The 24,318-nt window shown below is 39.0% G+C and overlaps 1 protein-coding gene across 3 annotated transcripts; it reads right to left on the reverse strand.

The window, feature by feature from the left end:
• Positions 1 to 1,014: 1,014 nt before the first annotated feature.
• On the reverse strand, positions 1,015 to 20,357 carry zgc:165507 (uncharacterized protein LOC561188 homolog). 3 transcript variants are annotated; one of them, XM_053650540.1, is made up of 5 exons: positions 20,163 to 20,357; positions 9,348 to 9,576; positions 4,468 to 4,611; positions 3,354 to 4,154; positions 1,015 to 2,475 (listed from the first exon to the last, which is right to left on the reverse strand). In XM_053650540.1, the coding sequence occupies exons 2-5, from the start codon at positions 9,559 to 9,561 to the stop codon at positions 2,216 to 2,218; spliced, it is 1,419 nt and encodes a 472-aa protein (XP_053506515.1). In that variant the 5' UTR covers positions 9,562 to 9,576; positions 20,163 to 20,357; the 3' UTR covers positions 1,015 to 2,215. The 3 variants fall into 3 exon arrangements, with proteins under 3 accessions (XP_053506515.1, XP_053506514.1, XP_053506513.1); XM_053650539.1 differs by having other exon boundaries at positions 20,112 to 20,357; XM_053650538.1 differs by lacking the exon at positions 20,163 to 20,357 and adding an exon at positions 10,236 to 10,495.
• Positions 20,358 to 24,318: the final 3,961 nt, after the last annotated feature.

The following is a 24,318-nucleotide window of genomic DNA, read 5'->3' on the forward strand; positions in this document are numbered from 1 at the left end:
CAGAATGCATAACACGTCAAACCTCGGGGCAGATGGGTTACAACGGCAGAAGACCACGTCGGGTTCCACTCCTGTCAGACAAGAACAGAACGCTGAGGCTGCAGTGGGCACAGGCTCACCAAAACTGGACAATTGAAGACCAGAAAAAATGTAGCCTGTTCTGATGAATCTGGATACACAGATGGTCAGAATTTGGCACCGACAGCATGGATCCATGGACCCAACCTGCCTTGTGTCAACAGTCCAGACTGGTGGAGGTGGTGCAATGGTGTTGGGAATGTCTTGGCACACTTTCGGCCCGTTAATTCCAATCAATCATCGCTTGAATGCCACTAGTCAAAACTATGAATCTTGAATACCAAACTGGTTTCATGAACATGACAGTGTTCTTCACTGGTCACTGGATCTGAATACAGTAGAACACCACTGGGAGGTGGTAGAACTGGAGATTCGCAGCATTAAAGTGCACCTGAAAAATCTGCAGGAATTGTGTAATGTGATCATGTCACCATGGAGCAGAATCTCAAAGGAATGTTTGCAACATTTTGTGGAATCCATGCCAGGAAGAATTGAGGCTGTTTGAGAGCAAATGGAGGCCCTGCCCAGTATGAGTATATACTAATAAAGTGCTTGTGAATGTATTATTTAACAGCACAATCCCATGAAGTATTTACTTATTCTTATACAACCCAATGGGAATTCTTTTTATGTGTTAATTTTATCTTTAGTTTTCTTTCCTTTTGTTTTTTATGAAATTGAACAAGCAACATTTTCCCTTTTTTGGTTGTTCATTTATACGTTTATTCATTTGTGTAGCCCATTTATCAAAGCATATTGCAATTGAAAGTTAAGCCCTTTGCTTAAATTGCTGGGATTTGAACACATTGATCACAACGTTCTGATCCGTAGCCCGCTGAGCCACCTCTGCTGTATTTTAATGTAACATATTTTTTTTTAATGTTACACTGTCTGTGGAGACAACGTTGGACATACACAACACTGGACCCTCTTTGCAGCCAATATTGGACATTTTCTGAAAGAGATGATTTTAAACAATGCATACACTATGTGTGACTTTGATCCATAGAAAATGTTATACATGATACATTGTTATGGCTTGTGTGGGATTAAAAAGACACACTAGTCAAAAAAGACACCAGCACTTATGTCCGCCTTTTAAACCAATCCCTGAAGTTGATCGTGAATATTATTCAAGTACACTAAATCTTGCTGCAATGCCCTAATTGATTAATAATAGCTTCATTAGACAGACAACATGTTAAATAATGTCAGATATACTGAAATGTAAATAAACATTATACATTTGTTAATGATCAAGTTGATTAGTAATGTCACAATAATAAATAGTCACTTATATACACATCATATAGGAAGCTCTCTATATACTGGTTTAGGATATTAGTTGCATTATTTACATTTAAGGCAATACCTAGTAAGTAAATACTTCAGCACATTTACTTAAAAAATAGCACTCCCCATAAAATACGTAATACCTAATGAATTTCCCTGTATATACTGCAGCAGAAAACGAAAGGTTATATACTGTAACATGGATATTTTCTATATGTGATCTTTTTTTTTTCTTTTTTTTTTTTTTTAACCAGCATTTTGGTCAGAAGTGTTATAAGGCCCTTGTTAATAACACATGCATAATGATTTACATTCAGTCATGTTATGTTGACTACATAGATTATAGAGTATAGTGCAGCAGATGTGGGCATGCAGCTCACAAGCGTGTCGCTGGTTACCGCTTGTCAGACTTTTGAGCAAATAAATAAACACAGTGCACAAAAGTCTCAATTTGGCAGAGTTATTTGGGTTTTCTTAAAAAATTCTGCATGGGTGGAAAGAATCTGATCAGTTCCTGAGCTGAAATGTTAATATAATGGCTTTAAAACTGAGTGTTTATTATTGTGGTAACCTGTATATGTGGTATCTGCGGTATAGCTCAGGAGAGCTCTCTTTCTGACTGACTAAACACAACTTTCTAAACCATTCAACTCTCATACGCTCCACCGTTCATATTTATTGACTTCCATCCAAATTTCTTTATTCAAACACTATTCTACTGGTCCCCTCACAGCAATCGTGTTTTGCTCTGGCAGTTGCAAGTTGCTTCACCCCAGCATGACAATCTCTGCTTCTGCTGTGGACATATGCCTGGGGTGTAGCCCAGATCATATTTGGAGGAAGTTTAAATGTTTGTTTCTCTCTGCACAGCATCTTCCACTTTCCCACAGAGTTCCTCAGATGCCTGTCCATTTTCTGTACTATTGGGTCCCTTGTCAGGCTCTTCAAGTTCTGCTTGCTTGTACGTCTCCAGCTTGCGTTCTTTCTCCAGCAGACGGTAGTTGATGACGTTGCCGATGAAGAGCCAGATGCTGGCAAATATGACCACAGAGCCACAGCATATGTACATGGACTTGTAGTTTTTAGTAATATCCACTAGTTTCCCTGTAAGGCAACAACGGTAAAATATAATGTTATTGCTTAAGCACTGAATGAGTTGAGTATGATAGTACTTAGTCATTTCTGGAAAATTTGTATTAAATAACAAACACACATAGTACTCATTTACTACTGGGATTTTGGACTGAACGCATAGCATCCTTGGTGTTGTTGTGATGGTGATAGAAGTCTTTACTACAGCGCCCTCGACTAATATTGGCAGCCTTGTTAAATATGAGCAAAGAAGGCTGCGAAGAATTGTCTTTATTGTTTAACCTTTTGAACTTTTGTTAAAAGAATTCACAAAAATACACTGCTCTCCTGGAGCGTGGACCGCCAGCGTGGACCTCGAAATCTGAAGGATCTGGAGAGATTCTGTATGGAGGAACGGTCTCAGATCCCTTGCCATGTATTCTCCAACCTCATCAGGCATTATAGGAGAAGACTCAGAGCTGTTACTGTGGCAAAAAGAGGTAGCACAAAGTATCGACTAAAAAGGTGCCAATAATTGCTGCACACCTATATTTAACAAAGATTTTTTTAAAAATAAACCTGTGTTTTGTTTGGAATTGTTTGATATCCATGAGAGCAGAGTATTTTTGTGAATTCTTTGAACAAAAGATCAAAAGGTTAAACGATAAAGACAATTTTTCACAGCCTTCTTTGCTCATATTTACCAAGGGTGTCAATATTAGTGGAGGGCACTGTATATGGGTGTCATGGTCAGGTATCCACATACTTTTGGCCATGTAGTGTACAACTGGGTGTGTGCAATGTACAGGTTAGGCTTTGTCATTTGCACTTACATAGGATTTGTTGCAGCCCTTAGTGATAATTACAAACACTCTCACTTTTGGCTAATAAGCAAACATGTCATGTCTTACCTGCCAGAGGTGGTCCAATAAGCACAGGGCAGCACTCAACAATGGTGGTGAGGCCCACAGCGCTTGAGAACCTCTGAGGTCCTACCAGGTCCATGAGTGTCTCAAAGAGCACAGCGCTCACCATGCCGAAGGCAAACCCAAAGAACACAGAGTACACCACCATGCCAGTGTAGGTCTGAACCAGTGGGCACAGTATGTGGCATACGCCATTATAGAAGACAGCAAAGCTAAAGAAGTACTGGATCTTTGGCCGCACCCAACGTGTGTTGGCCACCATTCCCATAGATGGTCGAGCAAACATGTCCACAAAAGCCAAGATGGAGAGTAGGAAGGCTGCTGAGTACTCATCTACACCACTGTCCCTGGCATATGGAGAAAGGAACACAATGGGGGCGAAGAAGCCTACAAACATAATGCAATTTCCTGACAGGTAGATGAGGAAGCCCCGGTGCTTGAAGAGTGACAAGTCAAGATATTTGTTGACAGTCTGCCACACTGTAGGCTTCACCGTCTTAGCAGCTGGAACCTCTTCATCATTTTTGGCATCATTCTTTGTCAAAGGCTGGGGAAGTGGCCTCATAAGGGATCCGGCCACGCAGCAGTTGAGCAGAAGCCCTCCGAGAATAAAGAAGCTGCCTCTCCAGCCATAAGCGTTGATGAGGTACTGGTTTAAGGGAGCTAGGGTGCTTAAAAAGACAGGGCTACCTGCCATGGCCAAGCCATTAGCTATGGGACGCTTTTTGTAAAAGTACTTCCCGATCATCGTCAAAGCTGGCTGGAGGTTGAAGGCAAGACCAAAACCTTTGGGAGGACGAACGTGTTAGTGCGGAAATTAATATCACAGTGAACCAGTAAACATTTCAATTCTAATCATCCTAATCATGTCCTCATCGTGCTATAATTTGGGAGTCAAGTCGCTTGTTGAATTGATTGTTTAGTTCAGCTTAGGGGTTAATTGTCCTTTTCATGATTGTCATGCCTTGTCATCTAATCTGTCTGGTCTTACCACTGTTATTGCTACTGCTGTTGTTGTTGGCATATTGTTGTTCAAATGATACAAATACTCTAATATATTTTGCATAGTTATTACTGTATGTAATTAATATCCACTCACCTCCAATCAGTCCGATGCAGATGTACAGCTGAATGACACTGTTACAAAATGAGGCAGCGATCATGCCGATGGAACACAGGAATCCACCCACTATCATTACTGGCCGACTGCCATATGTGTTTACAAGGATACTGCTTATAGGGCCTGAAATAGAGGATAGAACAATTAAGAAGGGAATATCTGTCAGACTGTCATATCTGTAACATTGCATCTAAGAATATGAATGCCAGAACAACATGCAGTGTTAGTGTTAGTGCAGGGTTAGTTCTCATTAGTCTTTAAAAATTGATGAGCCTATATCTCCTGAAACAGATATAACTTAGTAATTAAACTGTCAAGTTCCAGAATAAAGACACAAGGGGACGAGGGATTGTTAAATGTCCAGTAGGACTGCAATCACTATTCAACAAAATCAACAAAATTCAATAATAAAAATAGTTAGCAAGAAATTTCACTATATATTACATGGTCTATGTTATGAAGCATGCTGGGGTACACATTATGCCACTTTACTGCACCACAAGTAGCAAGGCTATTGGAATCAATTTAAGGCAGCTCCACACACCGAAAAATGATTCCCTTTGCACAAACACAGTAAGCAAAAGTAATTAACCATCAGAGTGTTTCAGATAACCAGACAGACAGGCTTTTATTTTGGCTTTTAGTTTGAATTTGGCTGATTGGAAATTAAACAAATCAGGACTTGAAATAAAGATAAGCCCCTCTCCCGATTCATTAACTGATTGGTTATCAAAATAATCATTAGTTGCAGCCCTAGTGTATAGTAAGCAGTGTTAAACAAACAAACAAACAAACAAACAAATAAATAAATAAATAAGCAAGGCTGTATATGGTCTACAATTAAAAGAGGGCAAAATTATTAGGATGGGTTTTAAACTGGATTAAAAAAAGAAAACAGGAAGAAAAAGAAAAGACCGCACGATTTTATCACGATGTTAACAAGTCAGTTCTTCAATAACATAAGAAGTAGGATTAAGTGAGTGGGAATTTAAAACATGTATGTCTCAAAAGACCAGTCCTAAATTCTTCATGGGCAGAAACTGATGAATCTCAGGAGGCAGCAATGCAGATCTCTGTAGAACAGTGACACCCCAATACTAAAGTTTTTTTTGGTGTGAAATATTTCAGTCTAATTAGCTGTCTAAAAAAGTTGCCTTTGAATAGTAGTCAAATACTCGTCATGTAGTATCTAATTGGAAGCAGAAAACGAACATTTTCAGTTTCGCTTTGTCCTCGGTTGATTGCCGATTGCAAAAACAAAATCCTGCTTCATGCAAACAGTTATTTACTATTCACTAAATAACACTGAAAAACAACAACGCTGCATTATTCTTCAATGAGATAAACCGACATGTTTATTATTATTTGCAGGAAACTAACAAGGATAGAGGACTGTAATTGAGTCAGTGTTGAGTTGTCCTCCTTAAGAGATGGCAATTGGGTGCATAAGTACTGTATATAAAACTGAGTGAAAAACAAACTACCATAAGAATGAACTATCCAAATGAAATACAATAAGGTTTAGCTGTCCTAGGTATGGTATCTTCTGTATAGTTACCCACACATTTTCTGTAAAATACACTTAAAACTGAACATGTTAGAATAATAATAAAAGAGTGCTACTACCCCAAGGAGTGTCTTGAGACATGTTAATACCTATTCAGGAAAATGTGCTATTTGAAATCAGGTTAGATGGGCTGCTGATTCGCTTAATTTGCCCCACATTATATTTCACCTATCAGGAACTCCTTATTAGCATATACAGCAGCTGGAGATTTTCACTGGGACTCAGTAAGGGCAAGAGTTTACTGTGCACTGGGGCACTCAGTGCCTCAAGTGATCCCTGCTTTCAAAGGCTGATAATGTCACAGTTCTTCAGTCTCCAGAGATTGATGATTGAGGTAATGGATGTACTCGTTCACAGCTCCTAAAGATAACTGTCTGGTGCTAAAACTACACATAATTGACTAGATTTGGTGAAATAATCATTAAAACCTTGCACTAAAAATAAGGACGGTAAATGTTATTGTAAGGTGTAGTAGGATGAAGTGCATAAGATCAGCAAGGTATTTATTAAGGGCAGTCCGGTAAATGCAGTCAGCAATACAGGTGGGAGTCAAAATATAAGCAGACACGCTCAACCTAAGGCAATCCATGAAGAAAATCAAATCATGGACAAGAGAGAAAACTACGTAAAATGAACACTTCTCAGGAAAACAGGTCTCACCCAGGTGAGAACAATCATGACACAAGATAGGAAGATAAACCAATGACAAGACAGAGGTGGAGACAAGACATGAATCAAAACAGCATGCACATAGCTTTATAAACAAAACATAAAACTTGGGAGCAGTGCTAGGAGCCAACAGCTCATACAGTACATCTTGAAGTCTATGGGCTTCTTTTTCATTCCTGGGGTCTACAGGCCTAAGCTTCCTTCCAGATCCTACTCTTGCCATTCTCAATCTCACAAGCTCCTACATATGTCCTGTCTCTACTACAATGATATATATCTAGTATATTGCTATAATTATCACTAATTTATATATCCATCCATCCTTTTTCTATACCGCTTATCCTACAGGGTCACGGGGATCCTGGAGCCTATCCCAGGGAGCATCGGGCAGAAGGCGGGGTACACCCTGGACAGGGTGCCAGTCCATCGCAGGGCACGTTCTATTTCTAATCACGTACACATCCACACACCCATTTATACACTACGGACACTTTGGACACGCCAATCAGCCTACCATGCATGTCTTTGGACTGGGGGAAGAAACCGGAGTACCCGGAGGAAACCCCCGCAGCATGGGGAGAACATGCAAACTCCACACACGAACATGCTAACCACTGAGCCACTGTGTACCTGATCTTAACTTATATTCATCTAAACCAGTAGGCCTAAACTAATTGATATAAAAATGACTTATGAATCCCAGTACTGACCAGAGGTCTTGGTTTCTGTCATGTTTAATTCTTTCTATTGGCATCCTAAGGATTGTATCTTGTAACTGTTGGCTTTGCCGTTTTCCGTGGTAACTACACATACATCCAAACTCTGTAGGGTAAATTATGAGGGATTGAGGCTTGACTTGCCAGAATAGTCCTGACTGATTTAGGTTAAAACAGGACAGAAGAGTTAACTGCTTTTGAGTAATATCCTCTCAGTACAAATCTTATCAAAGATAGTGAACAAGGAGGCCATTTTAAATAAAGATGAATCATTCAAATTAAAGATGATAGAAATGAAAAATAATGATACTTGTCAAAAAAAAAGATTTGTTTCAGTTGAATACTTTTTTGCCAATTCTTCTGAAGAGTGGCAATAATTCTAGACTGACCTTCACAGCCAGAAAGAAACTAGATACAACAACAGGGACAGCCAATCTCTGCAGTGGTCACTTGAGTAACTGCCTTCTGTGGCAGGAGGTCAGTGAACAGCGTCACACCTGGATGATTTCATTATGAATGAGGTAACAAGTCAATGCATGTGAGACAACAGCTCACTCGGCCCTTGCTTTTTGAAATGCATGATCAATAGCCAAGACTAGCATATTTGCATTACCTGACTCATTGCACAGTGATGCACTGGTATATTTTAAACATTAGGCCAAGCCTGTTGCCTGGTGATATTCTGGATGCACAACAGTGTCAGCGCCTGTCTGGCACAAAACTGTCCATTATTAATAGGAATCTATAATGAAACTGACACGTTGGATCTTCTTTACTCAATATAACTATGGTTACAGGCTATAAGTTCAAAAATATGAAATCAGAAACATGCATGGAGTATTCCTATTTCTATTACATCCTGTGCTTTTTGGCCGTAGATCTTCTGTGAGTTTATATAACTCAAAGAAATTGGGGTGTTGGAAAAGAACTGTAAAGCTTGAATGTGTTCAGTGCTTGATCAAGTCTTATAAACTAACACAAAAAATACATCAAATGTTTGCCAAACAAGACCTTTACTCCATCCTTGCATCACGGCAACTACTTAAAAAAGAGTTGAATAAACTTAGGTAATACAGATGGCAGGAAATAATAATAATATTAACTCAGGAGTAAATGAGGTATACGTATTGTATGAAGGCATGTGCTTATTGTGTATTGGCTATACAAGTCTTAAAGAACTATTGTTCATCATTTTTTTTTCTGGCAGCATTCTTTAGCAAATCCTTTTAACTTTCTGTCAACATCTTGATGGTAGGAAACACTACATCGATGAAACCCAATGAGACACAAACACATGTGCATTGTGTATTTCTGACAAGAACGTCAGGCTCAGATTCCTAGGTGGCTCACCTAAAAGAGGGGAAACCTCCTCAGCAAGCCACACTTTAACCTCATGGTCACTGTTTCAAATCCACCACGCTGTACTACCAAGCTGAAACAACAAACATCATACCACTGTCCAATTACTAACAGACAGCACCATATGTATATAAAAGAAGAGATCACATGAGTACTTAATGTTCACCAGTGGGTCAATCCTTTGAGAGAAACCAGTTAGGACCAACAAAAGGGGGCTTTAGGACTTTCTATGTCACACAGAAGACCGTTAAAGTGGTCCAAAAAATCTTCAAAATGGGACGTTGGTCCAAAACCGATGCTGTTGTCAGTTGTCAGTGTAGAGTTCAAGCCTAGCTTTCAATTTGATGTTTTTTTTATGTACCACAAATCATTGGATTGCTGGAAAGTGATAAACAAACTGCTTTAGGTGTCAGCCCATTACAACCATACAGACTCGTGGACAAAAGGAAAACCTGCATGGCCAAGCTTGTCCTCAGAATTCACCCCTGTCATTTTTCCCTCCCACTTTTCCCTGTTTTTTGTTGTTGTTGTTATTGTTGTTGTTTTACCTCCGGCATACATGACGGCCAGCATGATGGAGGAGATCCAGGCAACTTCACTATATGATGCGTCAAAAATTTTCTGAATGTCCTTGAAGAAAACAGTCGTGGCTTTGGGGAAAGCGTAGGAGAAGCCGATGGAGATGAAGGCTCCACAAACCACGACCCAGCCCCAGCCTCCATCCGGAGGGGGCACAGCATGAGCTCCAGCAGGGGGCGGCATTGTGAAAGTCTTTTCCTACAAGATAGAGAAGAAGAGAAGAAGAACGTAACATATGTAACATAAGAATTTTCTTCATGTTCATACATAACGTAGCAGTCTGTACAAAACTAGACCATGTCACAGTTTTTGCAGCTTTGGCTTTATACTCAAACACACTATACTTGCCAAGACAGTGACTATTATGTTAAAATATTCTTACGTTTTCCTAACAGTCTTGTGCATGGACTAAGCATGCAGCCAAACACAATGGGACAAGAGTATGAACAGTCAATTGTCCAGTTATATAGGGTTTTTAAAATGCCTAAAAATACAAAAGTCTATGATTACTACACAGTTCTCCTTAAATATAGTACCCTGCAATTAAAGCTGATTTTCTGCCAAAACAACAACCGTCATTGGCCAACTGCTTATGAGCTGCACTGTAACTGAGCAGTGTGTGTGTGTGTGTGTGTGTGTGTGCGTGTGTATGTGTGTGTGCCGTAAATTATAACACTCTACTCATTTTACATTTTACACAATGGTTTCACAGACTGGTACACTACATGGCCTAACGTATGTGGAAACCTGACCATCACACTCATATATGGTTCTTCCTCAAACTGTTGCCAAAAATAGAATGTCTTTGTATGCTGTCGCATTACGATTTCCTTTCCCTGGATCTAAAAGGACCAAACCTGTTCCAGCATCACAATGCCCCTGTGTGCAAAATGAACTCCGTGAAGACATGGTTCGCCAAGGCTGGAGTGGAAGAAATCGAGTGTCCTGCACAGAGCCCTGACCTCATCCCCACTGAACACCTTTGGTATGAACTGCAACACTGATGGCACCCCAGACCTCCTCACCCAACATCAGTGGCCAGTCTCTTGTACTCTTATAGCTGAATGAGTCCCCTGTCCAAAGTGGAAAGCCTTCTCATAAGAGTTTGTTATAGCAGCAAAGGTGGAACAACTCAATATTAATGCCCATGGTTACGGAAAGGGATGTTCAATAACCAGGTGTCCACATACTTTTGGTTGTATAGTGTATCACACTTTTATTAAAAGTGTGCTAAGATCACTCTGCAATAATGGTCCATATTCACTGGTAATTATAAGCATAAAAATGTCTGCTAGAAGCATTTTGATATGAAATCTGTCATGAAACAGTTCTCTAGTTTTACTATTTTATTATTTCTATCCAGTTGGGCAAAAGACATAACCACCTAGTGGCGGAAGAATAAACATTGAGACTCGGTGTCTAGGAAAATCCTGTTGGCTTGATAAGAAGGCAAAACATACTGTAAGTTGAACACGTCTAGTAAACCAAGGAGGTTTATGGAACTGTTTCATGCTCATATGCTCAACTTTAAACAAATAGACATCTAAATAAATCAAAACTAATCCAAATGATGGCATTTCATCTAGAGTAGTAGTATTGTGTGCCAGGATTTTGTGTCATTCAGAATCATTCATTCAAGAATTGACCCTCATTCAGTTAATCAATCTCTGAAATATCCAAGACATTTCACGGCACTAAACATTATCTCAGGTTGTGTACTCGCTGTCATTTTCGTCCCAACTTTCCTAACTGTAGCTTAGCAGTTATCAGTATTAGCTCAGTAACAATATGTCTAACCAAGAACTGATTCGACAGAGAGGGAATTCCAGGAAAAGGGTGAATGCTTCTATTATGGTAGAGCTGTTCTCTGTCACAATGAATCTCACTTTTTGTTCCAATAATATTCTCACACTCTGCAAATGTTGCCAGCTGTATGTCTCTCTGTAAAACAGTGACTCAATGTAGCATTCTGTCATGCAGTCCCTGCAGGATTTCAGAAACGAACACAAACTCAAGCACACTCTGTAATATTCCGAGGGGCTTGCAATTTTACAAAATTAAAGCGGATTCTCTGCAGATTTGGGCCGAGACGTGTCACGTGACGTCATCAGGATGCACATCCAGCTAAAAACCCTCTTCGATTCATATGCGTCGAACATGAGTACAGCTAAAAGGTCTCATTTACCAACAAACGTCACTGCGAAAGACCGTGCAAAACAATTTCGTGCAATTGCAATTTTTCCAATTCATGTAGTGGTCCTCAAAAAAAAAAAAAAAAGCACAAAAAAATCTTCGCAAGGTACATCGCAAATTTTGAAAAAAGCCGCAGCAAAATAAAGCATTTTGGGCCGCCAACAATCACAAAGAAAACTGTGAAATCCTGTATGGACTTGTCATGTAATATTTGCAATGAAATGCTCTGTCAGGCATTATATAAATATCATAGACTGCACACTCATATATATGTTTGTATGCATGTATCATTCGAAAAAAAAAAAATTCATTGTCAGTGTAAAGTTCACAGCATGCTTTAAACATTCTGACTCCACAGCTATGTATCTATACAATCTGACGTTCCCATGTACATAACCTGTAGGATTTCATGAATAATTTCCAGAATGTCTGTATAAATTTACATAACTACTAATCGAGCGAGGCATAACGACACATTATTCAAAAACAGTGAGACGTCCTGTTGTGTGAAAGATGGTTGGAAAGCTCTGACCTGCTGCATGCAATGGCATCTGGTCAACCAGGATTTGTACCTGTACCTCAAACAGAGGCATAAATGAACATGACATGTCTCTTAGCACCCATTGAGATGACTGTCATATCAAGTGAACGATAAGCCCCGCTTTAAAGGAATAAATCACATTGCAACCAGTCTCTATGGCTACAAACCTGGGCCAATTGTAGTCCAACAACACATGACTAGTTGTGATTGCAGTGTGTTGAACAAAGCTCAAGTGGCTGCTCTTGTAACCTGATACTCCCAACTGAAGAAATAATTCAAACCTGAAGATTAAGCAATAGGCAAGGAGTTCAGGTTGGCACCGGATTAACTGAGGAATTACATGAGGATGCATTACATAAGTACATAGTGGGATAGTAATGCAATAACCTGTGATCGAGAGGAAAGTGTGCTCATACCTGTGTATACAAGAAGCGTTAAGGAGAAGTGACAGACAGTTAATTACCTATTGTGTGACCTATTGTGTGAAATGTGTGACCAAGAGCTCTTTTGTGTGTGTATATAGTGGCTATCATCCATCAAGGTCAAATACAACGTGGAGATTGGAATAGTGCCTGGACCCATTTAGTGGATAGTGTGTCATGCATTTTTAATGAACACTGTGCATATAGTTGCTTCTGCTTCACACATTTCTAATGAAGCCCAGGCGAGCTGTGAGAGTTTTACCAAAAAAAAAAAAAAAACGTGTAAAAAGTCCACAAGGTGTGCACCAAGTATCTGGCACCAAGACATCAGCAGCAGATCCTCCATGGATCAGACATGTTTGTCCAGCACATCCCACAGATGCTCGATCGGATTGAGATCTGGGGAATTTGAAGGCCAAGTCAACACCCTGTCAATAGGTGCAAATGTAACGAGATAATCAATGTTATTCACTTCACCTGTCAGTGGTTTTAATGTTTTGGTTGATGGGTCTAGCGTGAACACAATCACTGCAGGTCTTGAAAACGTGATCCTGTTTGTTTAACTTTCTGTTGGCGATTTCACAATCTCAGCTGAAGGATAAGGGTGACCGTGCCTATATAGTGTATGTACCAAGGTTGTTGAACAGCCACCGAGTGTACAGGCGTGCTTCCTGTATCGCGGGTTTTTAAATCAAGACTGACATACTTTTAAACATTAGCATTTTATGCTGAGGAATAATCCGGGAACTTAACTGCAGTGTACGTCCGTACGGATAGTGGATATAGTAAAAGCAGCAGCGAGTAATGACCATAGATTTTGGTGGGGAAGAGCAACATTAATAATGACATAGCCTCAAATTAAATTAAGTTCAGACGCTATCACACTTGATATGACATAGAGGTGTAACAAAACACTCCGGTCTTGATTCCATTTGGTTCGCAATACTGGCTTTGCAATTTGATTAAATTCAATTCTCGCAGGGAAAAGAACTGACTGAAACAGAATCGGCTCTGTAGCAGCGTCATTTTAACTGGAAATAGAGTTGACTAAAATGCCTGAGTTCCATGGCCTCTTTCTCAGGAACTGTAGATCGTAGTCGCACAGAGTTAGTGTCATTTGAAATCTTCTGGAGATCTGCTTTTAAAGGTTCTAACATGGTTGTGTAACCATATAATCGATAATGTGTGTCATCCATTGTGTTCTGGAGTGCAGATGATTCCCGGTAATCTTGCAGGCTGTCCATGAAAGTGTGCGATCATGTGACATATGGGGGTGCATGGTGGCTAAGTGGTTAGCATGTTTGCCTCACACCTCCAGGGTCGGAGGTTCGATTGCCACCTCGGCCCTGACTGCACATAGATAGCATTTTCTCCTCGTGCTTCATCTAGAGGGGTTTCCTCTAGATACTCCAGTTTCCTCCCAGTCCAAAGACATGCTTTGTAGGCTGATTGTGAATGGGTGTGTGAGTGTTTGTGCTTTGTGATTGGTTGACACCCCTTCCAGAGTGTCCCCCACCTTGTGTCCTGAGACCCCTGGGATAACCCCATGACCTTGTGTAGGATAAGCGGTACAGAAAATGGATGGATGGATGAACATATTGAGACGGCTAGTGTTGTGCACAAAATGTGCAACTGCATTAGATTACTATTTCAGATGTCCAGCCCGACTACATCTCAAAAAACACAAAAAAGCTTTAGCATTGGAAAAGGGAGGCAGGTTTTTCTGCTTTTTCTCAGAATTTGTGTGGGAAACAAATCCACTGTGGTGCACACGCAGTTCTAATGTATAGACAGTATCCATTCCATAATCTCCCTTCTCTCCCAAGCTTTGCAATTTTCAGTAAACTAGAAATGGTTCAGTACAACATAGACATACTCTGCACTTACACTTGCTGTTGTTTGCAGAAACGTATTAGATTTTGTTTGCGATAAAACAAGATCTCGGGGCCTGCAGAATATATTTAAACTAGTCCAATTTGATGTAAAAAAAAAAGACATGACCCTGGCACCCCTCTCATTAACCCTTCTCCTGTCCATTGCTGAAAATGTTCATTGAGCAAGCATGGGGCAGCATGATTCCTGCCCCAGTGGGCCTCCATTAGTTGCAGTTCCCATTTAGACCACTATGTGCAATAATAACTTTGTAGAGCTAAATGGGCCACTTAGCATGTTGCCAATATTTTAAAAAATTCATTGGTCACTCAAAAGAGGTTATAAGTATTTCAACAGAATTTAAAATGCATGAATGATATCAAATCATTAACATGAGATTAACATTTGCTGAATAGCAGGGCCTCATGAATCTGCTCCCTTCAAAATGAATATAAAACAACAGTGATCTATCACAGATACTAGATATAGAAAAAGATTCCAAAGAGTTTAAGGAGACCATCAACAGTAAAACGACAGTCACAAAGACACTATATCAAAAAGTGCAAGAAAAAGAATTGAAAATACTTTTGAAGGGGTTTATAAAGATTCAAAACACACAGCAGGAGAACTAAATAAAATCTTTAGGGGAAAATCGACATTTATATCACATTTATAAACATAACATTTATAAAATATCATTTTGGTTGTTTTACTATAAAACATTGACGCGCTTTATGATTGTTTCTTTTACTAACTAAAGTGAAGCCAATCTTGCATCTCACCAGTCTTGTGATTTCATTATTTTCTGCCTAGAGTAAAATAAAAAAAATTAAAAATCACTACATACATGAAGCAAGTCATCTTTTGTAGAGAGCTCAACATTTTTGGCTCCCAACTGGGATTGTAATGCCTGGATAATTAAAAGCAACAACCTTACACACACAGTGCCCTCCACTAATATTGGCACCCTCGGTAAATATGAGCAAAGAAGGCGGTGAAAAATGGTCTTTATTGTTTAACCTTTTGATCTTTTGCTCAAAACATTCACAAATATTCACTGCTCTCATAGATATTAAACAATTCCCCAAAACCCCATATATATATATATATATTTGTTTAATATATGTGTTCAACAATTATTGGTGCCCCTATGAATTCAAATGAGAAAAATATATTTGAAGTACATTCCCATTGATATTTAAAAAAATTTAGTACACCTGGGTGACTAGGAACAGGAAATTACAATAGATAAAATAACAAAATAGAGCTTTTTGGTAATAAACACCAGAGGTGGTTTTGGAGCACACAGAGAGGTAGCCATATGGAAAAGTACCTCATGCCCACGGTTAAATATGGTGGAGGATCTTTAATGTTTTGGGGCTGTTTTTCTGCCAGAGGGCCTGGACATTTTGTTAGGATACATGGCATCATGGACTCTATCAAATATCAACAGATATTAAATGAGAACCTGACTGCCTCTGCCAGAAAGCTTAAAATTGACCATGGTTGGATCTTCCAGCAGGACAATGATCCAAAACATACATAAAATATGTAATAGGCAGAATTTTTTTTTTGTCATTTTGGACTGTTTCCCAGAATTCAGCTACAATGACATCTGGCAGGTTTTTCCAGATCACCACACATATATCCTGGGGTTGTAATCTGCTGCTTATGAGCTTAAAATATAGAAACTACAGTATTCAGTGTCTGCCACTAATACTGGCACCCTTGATAAATATGAGCAAAGAAGGCTGTGAAAATTTGTCATTATTGTTTAACCTTTTCATCTTTTGTTAAAAAATTCACAAAAATACTCGGGTCTCATGGTCCTCTGGCAGAAAAACAGCCCCAAAACATTAAAGATCCTCCACCATATTTAACCGTGGGCATGAGGTACTTTTCCATATGGCTACCTCTCTGAGTGCGCCAAAACCACCTCTGGTGTTTATTGCCAAAAAGCTCTATTTCGGTTTCATCTGACCATAGAACCCGATCCCATTTGAAGTTCCAGTAGTGTCGGGCAAACTGAAGACGCTTGAGTTTGTTGTTGGATGAGAGTAGAGGCTTTTTTCTTGAAACCCTTTTAAACAACTTGTAGTGATGTAGGTGACTTTTTCTTTATTGGAGATTTTCTGACCCCAAGACACAACTTAACTTCTACAATTCACCAGCTGTGATCCTTGAGATTTTTTTTGTCACTCGAACCATCCTCTTCACAGTGTGTTGAGACGATATAGACACGTGTCCAATTCCAGGTTGATTCATAACATTTCCAGTTGACTGGAACTTCTTAATTATTGCCCTGATGGTGGAAATGGGCATTTTCAATGCTTGTGCTATTTTCTTATAGCCACTTCAAGCTATATTCCTTATATACTATTCCTATATATACTTCAAATATATTTTTCTCATATGAATTCATGGGGTGCCAATGATTGTTGCACACTTTTATTTACCAAAGATTTTTTTTTAAATATATAAACCCATGTTGTGTTTGCAATTGTTTGAACAAAAGATCAAAAGGTTAAACAATAAAGACAATTTTTCACAGCCTTCTTTGCTAATATTTACCAAGGGTGCCAATATTAGTTTAGGGCACTGTATTGTTAATATAACCACCAAGAATTGCAGACCAGTGTAGGTTTTCTTTTTTTATCTTTTGTGTTCCTTAACAATAACCTCAGCAATAACCTTGAGCGTTGAAGGTATAACTTTACAAACTGGCTGATTGTTTGCTGCAGTTTTAATATTAACCACAACTTCACCCCGTTTTCTCTCTTGGTCAATAATGCCATGCTGGATTTTAACAATTTCTGCTTAATATCTCGAGTCACCACTGTTCTTGAATAACTTTTAGAATAACTGTGAGTCATGAGGGCTTCAGAGGAAGCTTTGAAGCGCTTCATATTTCCCATTTATTTCACTGACCGTTTCCAGGTCTGTGATTGTTATCCAGTAAAATATGCTATAATTGACTATATCATCTACCAAAATACTCAATACACATAATATATCATGGATCACATCACAATATTGTTATCTACAACATTTCTATGCTGTAATGTCACTAGATAATGCAATGTCACCCAACAGACTGTTTACATAACTTGGTGCAAGTGTTAGTTACTTGTTAGTCAGCTCACTTAGTCAACCTAATGGGGTTTTTAGCATAATGACAATAAGCAACCATAATGACATAACAAACAAACACTAAACATGTCATTTTCAAATACAATGCCATGATAACATAAAAATCATAATGAAATGTATTCCTGCTATTGACATTCAATGAAATAACTAAAGGTACAGTAGCACATAAGCAAATATTCTATATTAAGGTTTATTCTGAAGTTCCGATATTAAACCCAGATATTAAAAGTAGCTAAACTATTCTCTCTATACAGCCACAGCTGTTACTGAAGCTATAAATGTCACACGATTAGAAAGGTGAGTTGTCTGACCATTGGCTGACCAAGCATGCATTTTCCTTAATAAATTCTTCGAAATGCAATGTGTTAAGCGTTTAGCCAGCATGTGACTGTGATCCTGAGGTCACCCCAATCCACAGCTGTTGGGCAAACAGTAATTCATTACAAGTCATATCACATGGGTAAGTACTATGTGAAGTGACCTAGGATCCAGCTCTGATGGATTGGCTATTCATTGTATATTGACTTTTCATAGTATATTCTCTTATAACAATAAACTGCCATTTTATGCTTTTCTGACCAGGTCAGAGGTCTTTTCAATGCTTTTAATGTACCTGTTGAAGACTAAACTACTGTACGCTTCCCACACAAGATTTAGACCAATTATAGAAATCCTTTACACAAGAAACTGATGTCATGTTGCCAAATGAATTAATATTAAGTAAAAAGCATGCATAAAAACCAGAACTAACTGGCATGTTTTTGAGAGGTGTTTTTGAAACACTGGGAACTTTGTCTTTGGCCTGGGGGAAGAAACCGGAGTACCCGGAGGAACCCCCCTCCTCCCCACGAAGTATAATATCCATCCATCCATTTTTAGTACTGCTTAACTACACAGGGTCACATCACCTTGAAGGCTGGGGACAACCTGGATGGGGTGCCAACCAACTGCAGGGCACAATCACACACACAAACATTTACACACTATAGACGATCTGGAAATGCAAATCAGCCTAAGCACGGGGAGAACATGCAAACTCCACACACACAGGGCAGATGGAGGATTCAAACCCCCAACCCGGGAGTGGTTTTCTATTTTTTAGAATGTTCTATTCTATTGCTTGGTATTGTATTATATTGTATCTGGCAACCTGCAGGCAAACCTCTGAAGAACTAATGCATATTGTGAATACTTGTGTAAGGGGAATAGCCTTATAATTGTATAAACTGGGACATTGGTATAGTGAAAAAATATTATTATTTTTCTAATTTTATTTATTTTAGAATGACCAAGTGCCACTTGTAGCTGGCCAATGAACAGAAGCAAACTTTAAACGTGTTATTTTTTAGGACACAATGAGACAAATACAAGTCGATTTTATTTGCCTCTCTTGGTCACAGTAAAAGCATCACCATTGCCATAAACCTTTCTTTCATGATCCGTCAAATCTTTCAAAATAAACTGTTTGTGTTTTAAATACTGCCTTAAATTAGCCTAGAACCTTTGAAACATTTTCTTTTAACGGCATACAAATACCCTCTAAAAATATCGCCTGAGAAGGAAAAGTGAACGCAACCAACTGTGCTCTAGTTCCCTACGGCTTACAGTATTTCACACGCTACACATCCACCTGGAGCCATCATCAGTGCTCGTAGGCGTGATTATTCACCTGATCATCTCAGCAAGGAGTGCGATACAAAAATAAAGCCGGTCAATAATTAAGGACCTGCTGCTAAATCTAAACTTATGCCATGACATCAGTAAACTCCTCCAGTTCTGATCTCACATAATGCTCATGATCCAAAGACTGCTAATCATTCATTCATTACTTATTCATGAATATTTACTTTTGTGTGTGTGTGTGTGTGTGTGTGTGTGTGTGTATATATAACCTCTATATGTCACAGTGAGCACTCACTCAAGCTCACATGACTAACACACACACACACACACAGACACACACAGGTATTAAGTCCACCAGCTGGCCCAAATGGAACATACTCTCTCCTCCTGCCAAACCATCTTATGAAGAGCCCTCCTGACTAAATCCCTGATATTTATAGCACACACTCTCTCTCTCTCTCTCTCACACACACACACACACACAATACATCACGAGTAGACAAGTAGCCTACTTGTATAGGTTAAATAATGCAATATGCAAACCGCACGTGGAAGAAAGTTGAAAGCTGATTGGTGGATGAGAATGATGCAACAGTCCGGTGCTTCTCTGCATCACTGTTAACAGCGCGCGATTGGCGCTGATATAAACCGGATGAAACCAGCTGATATGCTCGTCCCTTAAGAGACTACATGTAACCAATGATTCTTAAACTCATCATTATCTCTGGACAAGTCAATGTAAACACACACACACACACACACACACACACACATTTCTCTTTTGTGCGCCGTGCACACACACCTCGACATACCGGGGCATCATCCCGGCTTCTTTTCTTTCTTTTTCTTTTTTTAAACAAAGTATCACTGTGTGGTAATAAAGACACACCGAGACCCATCACCTAGCTCCTCCAAATGAAATATCCGTTTACCTTGTGGGAGGTGTTACGGGTCCGTCCTGTGTCTGATCCTCATGCACTGACCTTGCTCTAGCGTTGCAGTCGCTTTACGCACTGTTTGGACGCGTCTCTTTTGCCAGAGGGCGACACTGACGTCTGCAGCGTAGAGGGGCGGCGTGTGGCGCGCGAGTCTGTGTGTGTGTGTGTGTGTGTGTGTGTCTACAGAGGCAAAGCAGAAGCTAAACACACTTGCCACGACTGGAATAAAGTGGGTTTGACGTTGGACGTTCGATATTCGCGAACGTTATATTCGATATCCGCGTCACATAAAGTTACATGCTACATTGTTGTTCACGTTTCTAACTTCTATAGCATTTGAAGGGAATGACTTACAGTCATATAAGAAAAGTGTAAAGTGTAAACCAAGTGTAAAGTGGATTGAATGGTTTTCGTCAAATAATAGATGTCCTATTAATGAAATTTATATATATATATATATATATATATATATATATATATATATATACACACACACACACACACACACACACACACACACACACAAATATAATATATATATATATATAATATATATAATATATATATATATGTATGTATGTATAAGTCATTCCCTTCAAATGCTATTGAGCTTTAAATGATGGTATATTTTGTGTATGACCCCATGCAGTCGTGAAATACATGGCAAAATTTACATATGATTTAATAGCTAATTTTAATAAATATCAGAAATCTAAAAGGTGTGCATTATAGGTGACACCTAGATGGACTCTTTACCGTTGGCTTCATGACTGTAAGTCATTCCCTTCAAATCCTATTGAGCTTTAAATTATGATATATTTTGTGTATAGGCCTGTTCAGTAATGAAATACATGTCTAATTTAAATGTGATTTAATAGTATATTTTACCAAATATCAAAAATCTAAAAGGTGTGCGTCATAGCTGACACCTAGATGAACACTGTAGTGTTGGTTGTGTGACTGTACATCATTCCCTTCAAATGCTATTGAGCTTTAAATTATGACTATTTTGTGTATCGGACCATTCTGTAGTGAAATACATGGCGATATTTACATATGGTTTAATAGTTTATTTGATTAAATATCAAAAATCTAAGAGGTGTGCATTATAGCTGACAACTAGATGGACACTTTACAGTGGGTTATATGACTGTAAGTCATTCCCTTCAAATGCTATTGAAGTTAGAAACGTGTTTAACGATGTCGTATGTAACTTTAGAGACGGCCCCTTAATTTCCGCATATCTGCGAATATCAAACGTCCAACGTCAAACCAACTGTATTCCAGTACCAGCACGAGGTATGGCCCAATAGCAAAGTGCTGTATGAATGGGTGGAGAAAGGGCGTACATAAGGTTGCATATGTTATTCATTTGCACTTTTCAGGATTCCTTCTGAGCCCCATAAGTATTCCTTCCCTTCTTTCACTAACTGTAGGCAGCACAGGACATCAACCATGCATGCTTAGTAGGTCAGATGGATTAGTCTAATTTGTATTAATGTGAAATCATCCTGTGTAAAATCGTATTGTTCTAAGTCTTCCTTTAATTATGCAGGTATCCGGGTATAAAATGTGCAATATTTTTGTTTTTTCATGTGCACTACTACTGAGAAATATGCTCTTCTGTCATTCCTCTCAGCAGATAGACGGTAAAATTAGAAATCAAATACAGTGGAGTAGTTACTGTGGAGCAGTTTCCATACCAGACAGTGATGCTACAAGTCAAGTTCTCTATGATTCACCTGTAGAATGGGTATACGTATGCTGGCCCTTTTTGCTCAGGGGTACTGTTGTGCTTTCTTTACTAAAGAGGAGGTGCTCAGGGACTGTAAGAGGTTGTCAGTAATATGCACTTCTAGTAACAAGATGCTGGTTATAATATCTGCTGTGAGCTAACTCTAGTCCTTCTGCCAAACCGTAGTCAATAACGCCTTTATCAGTTCAAGTTAGGTGCAATGTGGCATGATAGTGCAGAGTATGGCACAAAATTACACTACCCATCAGCCCCAGCTCATCACATGACCAAGTAACATGCCGTCCTGATCACTCACACCTGTTTCCTGTTTCACCTAATTAGTGTCACTATTTAAATTCTGGATTCTGTGTGTCTTATTGTCTCTGTGTATCTTTTGTCGTTTGTTGTTGTATGTATCCTCTGGGCTGTGTGTTTGCCTTCAGATCATAGTTCATGTTTAAGAGCCTAAGATTTACATTGTTTGTGATTTGCTTTAGAATAGACTCTAATCTGCACCTGCATCCCGTCCGCTACTAAAATCTGACACACTGACACAGTAGCATTAATACTAAAGGCACCCCTCTTTTAGTACACCATTTTGCCACACATGCAGAGACTTGAATACAAGTGTAGAGTCTTTACTGAGAACATCGGCAGTCGATAATTATGGGTGAATGACCCTAACCCTGACTACTCTACTAACCCTAACCCTAACCCTAACCCGACAGCCACAAAGTCCGTGAAGCAAATGTGGGGTTACGAAAGATATGTGGTGTCATATTCAAACTATGAAACTGAACAAACTTGATGTATAATTTGCATCTTAAGTGTAGAGTAAAATAGCATTCACTTAATCTATAAATCGAAACCTATTTGAATAAGATTGATATTTAATAACAACCTACTGAGCCCTTTATCTATTCTATCTAAACATTTAAAAAGAGATTTGGGAGGCATGTCTCAGTTATGTAGGCTTAGTAGTCCTGAATATGTTTGTATGTCAATACTCTTGCAATGTATACAGGTATTCATATGTTATACACATCCTGTTTTATATGGCAACATGGGTGTGGTCTCCTATGTATGAGTCTTATGTATGATCCAAATTATAATATGATGCTGCGTGTTAACATGCTGTCTATGTAATATACTTGATCCTTTTATAAAGGGTTTATAAATATATGTTCATATAATGTGTGTTTGCTAGAACTTATGCCCCATATCGAGAGCTTAGCTAGATTCACCTCCCCTACCCCTGCCCTAAACTCCCCTACTTAGAGATGCACGAAAATGTTTGTGAACCCTGAAATACTGGAATTACCTGAAATACTGCATCAATTACTCATAAAATGTAGTCAGATCATAATAATAGACAAGCACATTCTGCCTAAACTAATAACACACACAATCAATTGTACTTCTTCTTGTCAATACTAAATACACTGTTTAAAAATAACAGTCTAGTATTTATTTATTTATTTATTTATTTTAAATATGAGCGTATATCTTCTCCAAAAGAACCAGAGTCAGTTTGGTCTGGTAACTGACAGAGTGTGTTCTTCTTATGAATGATATGTTTATGTGAGACACAGTGAGAGCATGGGAGAACATCATCAAATGGGGCTGCTTTGTGCCCCCACATGCACACAATCTCATTGTCGAAAGTATTGGGGTAGGAGTAGGGTACAAAAGCATTTCCAAAACATAAATCGTACCATGGAACACAATGAAGGCCATCATCAAGTGCAGAAAATTGGGCACCACAGTGAACCACAGCAGCAGGATATCCCTCCAAAAGGAGACAAGAGACCTACATTACATTAAAGGAAGATCTGGGACGTGCTGGTCACTCCATGCATGTGACAACAATCGCCCGTATTTTTCACATGTCTAGGCTATGTGTTTGGGTGGCTAAAAGGAAAGATGGAAGCTCTTTCCCACTAAGAAAAACATCCACTCCCACCTAATTCACTCCAAACAAAATGTCTTATGGTCTGACAAACCAAAGTAGAATTTTTGGGCATAACTGTAAACGATATGCTCGGCTCAAAACCAAGCCACCCAAATAACAAGGTGAAGCATGGTGGTGGCAGATTCATGCTATGGGGCTGCTTCTCGTCAGCTGAGACTGGGGCTCTAGTCAATATAGAGGGAATTGTGGATAGCTCCAAATACCAATCTATTTTGGCACATAACCTGCAGGCCTCTGTGAGGCAGCTGAAGATGAAGAAAAATGTCACTTTCCAGCACAATAACGACCCAACGCACAAATCCAAGTCAACAAAGGAATGGCTACAGAAGAAAAAGATCAATGTTTTGGAATGACCAAGTCAGAGTCCAGATCTAATTCCTATCAAAAACCTGTGGAATGACTTGAAGAGGGCTGCGTACAGAAGGTCCCCTTGCAATTTGATAGATGTGTTGCATTTTCTCAATGAAGAGTGAAATAAAATTGACAAATCAAGA

The sequence above is a fragment of the Ictalurus furcatus genome, chromosome 19, assembly GCF_023375685.1.
Source record: "Ictalurus furcatus strain D&B chromosome 19, Billie_1.0, whole genome shotgun sequence".
Taxonomy (NCBI): domain Eukaryota; kingdom Metazoa; phylum Chordata; class Actinopteri; order Siluriformes; family Ictaluridae; genus Ictalurus; species Ictalurus furcatus.

Excerpts from the sequence above, each read along its gene's own strand:
- zgc:165507 (XM_053650538.1), bottom strand. Across the intron at positions 4,612-9,347 it reads GGCCGTCATGTATGCCGGAG|GCCCTATAAGCAGTATCCTT; the intron begins GTAAAACAACAA and ends CCTCTATTTCAG. Across the intron at positions 2,476-3,353 it reads TATTGGACCACCTCTGGCAG|GGAAACTAGTGGATATTACT; the intron begins GTAAGACATGAC and ends GTTGCCTTACAG.